The following is an 8662-nucleotide window of genomic DNA, read 5'->3' as shown; positions in this document are numbered from 1 at the left end:
CTTGCATAATAAGTTTCATAAAGACCCGTGTGCGAGGTTGCTATTGGAACAATGATTGTTTTACATCAGTATTAATTTTTGTCCCAGATCTGAATAGCCATGTACTCCCCCACCTTCCTCCTCCCGATCTCCTTCCTCACTCCACTACCTTCAGATTTACAACATACCACAATTGGGGATGCCGTAGTCTCACTGGCTTCAGAATGTTGGGAGCAGTTGATACTCTTGTGCGGTATTCACACTAAGAAGAAGGTGAGCGGTGTAAGGATATTTTACCCAAAAAATAAAGTTTTTATTTATGCGATACCTCAGAAGAGCTCCCTTGTTTGTACAGTGTAAATAGAGGGGAACTATGTCACCACTCGGTTGAGAAGCGTTATGGGCCGGGTTGAGGCAGGGGCTGTAAGAAAGGATTTATTAATGCGGGATTTCTTCGCCTACCTCTCCCCATCTCCTTCCTCGCCGCACTACCTTCAGTTTCACACATACCCCAATGGGGATACCATAGTCTCATTGGCTCCAAACGGTTGGGAATATAATAAGATAAAGAGAAAATAGACATTGTGAACCTGTACCGAGTGTTTATGTATCATACAGTGATGTCATACCTCTCACACTGATTTCATGCCGTGACAAAAATCGGTAGGGGGGGGGAAAGGATAGTGAAAAAATTCTGAGATGCGAGAATTCAAAAACTTCGGTATATTTTTGTAAATATCGGTGGATTTTAACTAAATCCCGTAGATTAAAAAAAAAAACAGTTGATTTTCACAATTCTCAAATTTTGATAGATTTTGCCGAAATCGGTAAATTCGGTAAACGACATTAAAAAAACCCATGAAAACATGGTAAAAACTGTGCGTCTGGCAACATTCATGGCTGTCAAATTGTGGCTGTCACTCTCTGTCAAAAAGCCTCTACCATAATAGCCGTGATTGGTTTATTTATGGTGCCCAGTCTCTAGCAAACGTACCAAAAACAATATATTTTCATATAGTTCTATTTTACTGCCCATATTTTATCGGTATAAATATTTATCACACGGAGGAAGGATAGATTCCTCACCAACTCATCATAATATTTTGTTTGTAACTAACTTATCAATGTGATATTTTTTTTAAATACCACTTTGAGGATAAATACATCAATGTAATAATGTATTATTATTGATTCATGTTTTAAAGTTACCTAAAATATACGACTTGGTTTATTGGACATCTAAAACAATGTTGTAAGTGAAGGTCGTAAACATAAATAAATAATGGGCAAAAAGCAATGTACAATTTGTAAGTTTGACGTTTAATAGGTCAAAAACTACCGAAACAATCGCAGTGTTATTAAATGGTAATAATTGTGAAATTAAATAATGACAAAGGAACCCAGGTAACTAGATAATGTAGTATGCAATAATTAATGCCATTATTAATAAACAGTAACACCTCGATTTCGAATATTATTATTTAATATTGATGAACTTCTAAATATTTCTTTCAACGTGACCCTTGTATAATGTATTCCTCATCATCATCATCACTTTTGGCTCTACAACCCCTGGTGGGTCTTGGCCTCCTCAAGAGTCTTCCTCCACTCATCTCGGTCCCGCGCCAGCTCTCTCCAGTTTCGAAGCTCCAAGGCAGACAAATCTTTGAGGACGTTGTCGCTCCATCTTAACCTTGGCCTTCCCAGGCTCCTTCTCCCTATCGGTCTTGAGCTCAGCAGGGACTTTGGTTCTTGATGCTCGGTCATTCTCTCCACATGACCTAGCCACCGAAGTCTTCCCACTTTTATGAACTTTGTGACGTTTAGCTCCTTAAACAGAGTATAGAGCTCATTGTATTCCTACAAGATGAATTAACCTTGTTATTATTCAATGAGCAAGCAGCATTCTGCCGATGCGCTCATATCTGATTTCACAATAAGCGTGACGGTAATTGAGTTGTTTTATCTCTAAATAGTATAAAAATCACTATCCGCGTCTGTCTGTTGGTGCGCTTAGTTCTTCGAAACTATGCAACGTAATTTGATGGGGTTTTCACTATCATTCAGAGAATGTCTTCTGGAAGGTTTATATATACAATACATTGATATTATATTTATTGAAAGTAGAGAAAAGTCAAGCAACGCTGGCTAAACGTCAGATAGTATTTAAAATAAGTTAATCCTTTCGTCTCTCCAAATAAGAATCCGATCGAGCTTTCAATTGGTTTATATTTGTAGCATCGATGATATAATGTTGTGCAAATTTGTTCCATGCATCCACTACTCTATTATTGCAAGGATGTGTTTCCTAGGATTGGTTGCAAAAGTGTTTTTTGAAAGATTTCTTGCATGTCAGGGCGACTATAATATCTCAACCAAGTCACCCCTTTCTCTTAACATTGGTAATCTTAGTTCCTTGAGTCTATCTTCATATTGCCGGTCTTTTAAAGCTCTTGGTAATTTTGTAAATTGTCTGTACTCTCTCCAGGTTAATTTTTCAATAATTATTCAATTCAAGCGATCCTAAAAATATTGACAGTGTAAGGCCCTTCGTACACAGATAGATATTTACAAGATACGTGACCGATGCAACTACAAGTAGCCTACCGATATGCTACTCTTTAATGCTGGTTTCCGTACACGGCGCTACCCGAATTATATTGAACTTGATCATTTTATCACGTGCAGCCTTCGATTTAATACAATGTCAAGTGACACGAGCGATGTAGACTCTGGGGTTAGTGTAAAAAAAAAAACAAAACATCCTAAAAAAGTCCAAAAAGACGGCAGAGGGATTGTTGTGGAAGTTAAATTTTAAACTTTGAATAAGAATGGAATTATAATGCATCTTTTACCATCTCTCCTGACGTAAAGAGTTGTTTCTTGTAGTAACTGTTGAAATAAAGTGTAATTTCCATAATATGTGCCTAAAAGTGTGGCAAATATTTACTATAATTTTAACTCTTAATTTTCAGGTCTTTTTCTCCTCGCGTGATAAAAGAATTCATCAACCTTTACAAGCAGAATGCTTGCTTATGGAAGACGTCCGATGTGGAATACAAAAACCGCCGTACAAAGCACGAAGCCATGCTGAAGCTTGTGGACTGCCTAAGCCGTGATGATCCGGAAGCCAACATAAACACGGTGCGCCAGAAGATCAACAATATACGGAGCTGCTATAAGCGGGAACAGAAGAAGGTGGGTCCAATCATTTTTCTTTAACATTAACTGTACACAGGAGGTTCTTAGGAATATGATTTCATGTGGGTCTTTTTGAGGAGAGGAAGGAGTGAACATGGGTCTTGCGGAGAGGTTGTTGTGGGAGGGAGGACATACAGAGGCCGGCTAATCGTTCCGCAGCTTAGATGTAGGAACTGAAGAATGAGTTTATAGAAACGGCCCATTCTCGTGTGACAAATTTCAACAGTGTACTAATGTTGGGTGCGGGTTTCCCGACTTTTCCAAAAGGTTGACAGTTTGATAATGCCTTTAGAAGGCGAAATAGCTGTTACGCATAATAATAATTATACAGCAGAACTTGTTTACGAATAAACTATTTTTGTAAATTGAATAATAAATTATTGAATATATAAAAGAACAACATAAAACGCATTTATTTGTATGTGAAATATGTATCTAATTTTTTTTTTAATATTAAAAATTAGTATGAATGTAACGGTTTTTCTATATTCCCGCATCCATTGTTTTGATATTCAACATTAGTATGAATGTAACGGTTTTTCTATATTCCCACATCCATTGTTTTAATATTCAACATTAGTATGAATGTATCGGTTTTTCTATATTCCCACATCCATTGTTTTAATATTCAACATTAAAATGAATGTAACGGTTTTTCTATATTCCCACATCCATTGTTTTAATATTCAACATTAGTATGAATGTATCGGTTTTTCTATATTCCCACATCCATTGTTTTAATATTCAACATTAGTATGAATGTAACGGTTTTTCTATATTCCCACATCCATTGTTTATTTCAATAGGACCTTTAAAAAACGATTGATAGAGGTTTCACTGTACACTTTTACTTATTTTTTACATTTTTACAATGTTTAAAAATTATATTTAATTGAATTGAAGGTGGAGCAGTCCAAGATGGCCGATTCGGGTGGCAGTGTTTTTGTACCGAAGTTGTGGTATTATAACCGGCTGAAATTTCTTGAAGACATGGACGAACTTACAACTGATTTTGATAACCAAGATGATACTATTTACATTCCTGATAATTTTCACGAGCAGGAAGATGAGAAATATATACTAGCGGTTATGAGTGAGGTAAATATTATTACTATTTATTATATAAAAAAATTTAAATTCCAATAACTTATTAAATCATTGAAGATAATATTAATAACTCTCAAACAAAACAATGTGAGATAGAAAAATCGGAAAAAGCTTCGGTCGTATCTAGAAATTGAACCCAGGACTCCGTTGCATAGTTTAGAAGAACTAAGCGCACAGACAGACAGACGCGAATAGTGACTTTGTTTTATACTATTTTTATTAATTATACCACTCAAGCACCTATAACAAGAAGCCACAATATAGAGAATGGATTTAGAAGAATAACATTTTAAGTGACTACAATACAAAGGATAAAATACATATGCAGATAGATAAAACTCAGTCAACATACTCATTGGCATACACACACTCACAGGCACACAACACACTTAAACACACTCAAAAGCATATTTATACAATTACATGCATACAATTAATGGATACTAATGCACTCGTACTTATAAACAATATCATAATAAAAAATGTTTATCCATTAAACATTCTTTTGAGTTTAGTGGTGCAATTTGATTAGCTTTTTGCATTGGCATCTTATTAATATAGATGGTACAAGATAAGCGAATGTTCATTCGAACGGTCTTTACAACATTTTTTATTTTTTTATTAACGACAATTATAATTACAAAGTTAAGTATATTATTCGCAGTCCTCCTCACTAGGTATTCCTGTTCCGAGGCGAACTGTAGGTTTTTGTATAGGTGTAGATCGTGATTTCCTTGTTAATTTCTATAAAAAATTTTTTTTTAAAATTGTCTTCACATTTGTTCAGTTCATAATTTTATTGATTTCCTCATCTTCATGTTTACTTAGCCATAATTTGATTTCGTTTTTAAACTTTTGTGTCTCCGTTGTGTTTTGGAGTTCAATTGGGAGGGCATTATATAGTTTTGTAGCATGGAAATGATGATTTTTCTGGCCAAAAGACGTATTTAATTTTGGGATGTTCAGTAGTTTTGAGGATTTCTTCCTTGTAATATAGTTGTGTTGGTCAGCAGGGTACTCATATTTTTCTGTAAATTTGATTAGTGCATTTTTTGAGTATAGTTTTATAATACTGAACACTTTAAAATTTTTAAAAATGTCTTTTGATGGAGTTCTTATGGGTATTTTCAGGATTATTTTTATTATTGCTTTTTGAGTTTTAATAAGCTGCTTCATGTGGATGTTTGAGGCAGATCCCCATCCAATAATCCCATATTCTATGCGTGATTGACAGAGAGCATAGTATACCTTATATAAATCATTTATACTTAGTATATTGCGTATATTTCTAAAGTAGTACATGAGCTTTGCGAGTTTTTTTATTTAATAATAAAATTATAATTAATATTTAATAATAAATTTTAATATTTAGTAATAGTATTTATGTGGGAGTCCCATCGAAGATTTTCATCAATTTCAATGCCGAGATATTTTATACTTCTAGAGTGTATTATGGTGGGGCAGTGGCATGATTGCGTTTCGTTTTTTCCTTGACAATCATGTAATTTGAGAGCATAATCCTCAGCTGGTTGTCCTCTAGCCGTTATAGAAAACGTTAAATATTTAGTTTTGTTAACATTACATTTACATTTGTGTGAGTGAGTTTTGCATAAGCCATTTTTGCAGAAGGATAAGCCCGTTTTCAGCTTCTTTGTAGGTGGTTATCCAATCACTTTCATTAAATAAAATGACAGTGTCGTCGGCAAAACTAATGATTTTTCCGTTGGTGTGTAAGTTGCAGATATCATTTATATATATCAGAAATAATAAAGGTCCTAGGACACTTCCTTGCGGTACACCGTAATTGATTGGGAGAGGTTTACTTTTACACTTATCAATTTTAACACACTGTGAACGTTCTGACATGTAACTTATCAGTAGATTTAGAGTTGTGTTTGACATCCCAATTGTTTTAAGTTTCTTGAAAAGGATTTTATGGTCTATCGTGTCAAAGGCCTTTTGCAGGTCTATAAAAATTGCCAAAGATTTATTTCCCTGGTCTAAGCTTTTCGTGATCGTATTTATGATATCGTCTATGGCGTCGGCAGTACTCAAGTTTTTTCTAAAACCGTACTGAGATTTCGATATTAGGTTATTATCTTCTAGGTACATCATAAGTTGTTTTTTTAGTACTTTTTCCAATATTTTAGAAAAGGTACTGAGAAGGCTTATTGGTCGATAGTTATTGATATCATTTTTACATCCTTGTTTATAAATAGGTATAACAGTAGCTTCTTTAAGGGATGTGGGAAATACGCTTTTAGCTATAGATAGATTGATAAGGTGTGTCAGCGGGAAGGTAATTTCTTCACTGAGATGTTTTATTGCATTGGTTGAGATTACATCATCCCCTGATGACACATTTGGTTTTAGGGAAGTAATTATGTTTTTGATTTCGTCAGCGGTTATTTGTTTGAAATTAAGTTCTCTTTCCAGATTTCGAGCTTCATTTGGTTTGTCTGCATCATTTTTAACACTTAATGTAATTTGTTTGGCTAATTTTGATCCAATATTTGTAAAAACATCATTAACATGATCAAGAATTTTGTCAGGGTTTTCGGCATATAGAGTGGGAACCTTGTTTATGTTCAGTTCATCGATTTTTGATGTATTACTGGTGGATTTAGAATTCGTGAGTTCATTTATGATTTGCCACATTTTTCTGGGATTATCGTTACATGCTTCTATTTTATTTTTATAATAGGATTCTTTTGTGGTGTTTATGATGTTTTTGCAGATGTTTCTATATCTTTTATAGTATCGCAGCTTGTGTATATCATAAGGATTTTGTTTAAGTTTTTTATGTAATTCGTCTCTTTTTCGTATGCAGTTTATTATATTCTGTGAGATCCAAGGCTTTATGTGTATATTCTTGTGTGAAATTTTCTTCGTAGTTTTTTTGGTATTGGACACTATTACATTAAATTCGACCTTTTGACTCCTAGGCCACAAGCAGGCCAATGAAATGGACTTCCACGACACACCTCTATCTTTTTTTCTATCTAACGCCAACACTATTATTTTGACTCCTAGGCCACAAGCAGCCAATGAAATTTACTTCCACGATACACCTCTATCTAACGCCAACAATATTATTTTGACTTCTAGGCCACAAGCAGGCCAATGAAATTGACTTCCACGACACACCTCTATCTTTCTTTCTATCTAACGCCAACAATATTATTTTGACTCCTAGGCCACAAGCAGGCCAATGAAATTGTCTTCCACGACACATCTCTATCTTTCTTTCTATCTAACGCTAACAATATTATTTTGCATGATGGCAAAATTAATGTTTGAATTTTTATTTTTCAGAGCAGTATATCAGAACCGGAAAATATTTCATCTACACCACCGAACCCGCTACAGTTACATAATAAGCGTAAAAACGAAAATTCTGACAATATTCTACGTGGCAGATTACCGGGAAAAAAGTTCTTTAGGAGTTCTGCTGGTAACGGAGGGGACGACGAATTTGACAACGTGGGAAAAATTGTTGCCATGAAATTAAGGAAATTACCCGATAAACCAAAAATCTTCGCAGAGAGGTTGATACACGAAATCTTATATAAAGCCCAGTTGGGCAATATTTCTGAAAATTCTAGTATTGTTACTCCTTGAGTCTTACACGTTTCATAGAATATTATGTAAAAAATACATTGCGTAATGAATAGTAAAATGGGAGCCAAGTTCTATTGAATGAAATTCATACCAGGATGTCAAAAATAAAACAAGTTATTGTTTATTAATATGCTATCATTTGGTAGCGTAAGCACGGTTGTCTGGAAAATCTGATTATTTTAAGAATGGATACTACGCTTTGTTGACTGTGTTAATTCTTTACTGTCTGAACAGAATAGACTATTACCAAAACTGAGAGCAATAATTAGAATGTGACTTAATCAGAGAACAGATAATTCGTAAAAGTGTGATCCATACTTACCGATTCGAAAGATAACTAATATCACCAAGGCCTTTCGACTTCTGGGCCTCGGATAATTCAATAAAATTAAGATGTTGTTTGATGGATTTAACCAGAAGTTAAAATTGAGATAAGTCGGGGCAAACGGATGTGCCCACCACACATTTCATCGGTTTATCTCTTCACTGGTTAAAGTGCTGTTAAATTAATCAGTATTCACCTAAATTTTTTGCAATAGCTATGGTTGGATATCATTTGCGTCGTATGACAGCTATGTGGCACGGTTTAAAAGATAATAATGATTTGGAGGCATTTAAAAAAAAAGTTGATAAATATGGTGGTTGGAGTGTCAAGGAGTTATTAATACTTTCCAGGCCATGCCCCCGGACCCTGTCTGGTATGCATTTTTCTTTCAGTTGGCCGGCACATTTAAAAAAAAAAAAACAAACATTC

General features: G+C 34.5%; 1 protein-coding gene across 2 annotated transcripts; it reads left to right on the top strand.

Annotated features, from left to right (window-relative positions):
- The first annotated feature begins 887 nt into the window (after positions 1 to 887).
- LOC149410026 (uncharacterized) lies at positions 888 to 8293 on the top strand. 2 transcript variants are annotated; one of them, XM_089648678.1, is made up of 4 exons: positions 888 to 1231; positions 2955 to 3177; positions 4084 to 4278; positions 7603 to 8293. In XM_089648678.1, the coding sequence occupies exons 1-4, from the start codon at positions 1227 to 1229 to the stop codon at positions 7906 to 7908; spliced, it is 729 nt and encodes a 242-aa protein (XP_089504804.1). In that variant the 5' UTR covers positions 888 to 1226; the 3' UTR covers positions 7909 to 8293. The 2 variants fall into 2 exon arrangements, with proteins under 2 accessions (XP_089504804.1, XP_089504803.1); XM_089648677.1 differs by having other exon boundaries at positions 888 to 1383.
- Positions 8294 to 8662: the final 369 nt, after the last annotated feature.

This window comes from Hesperophylax consimilis, chromosome 28 (genome assembly GCF_061612785.1).
Source record: "Hesperophylax consimilis isolate HC1 chromosome 28, BYU_Hcon_1.0, whole genome shotgun sequence".
Lineage (NCBI taxonomy): Eukaryota > Metazoa > Arthropoda > Insecta > Trichoptera > Limnephilidae > Hesperophylax > Hesperophylax consimilis.
Note: the sequence above shows the minus strand (reverse complement) of the source record. Positions and strands in the feature narration are given on the sequence as shown.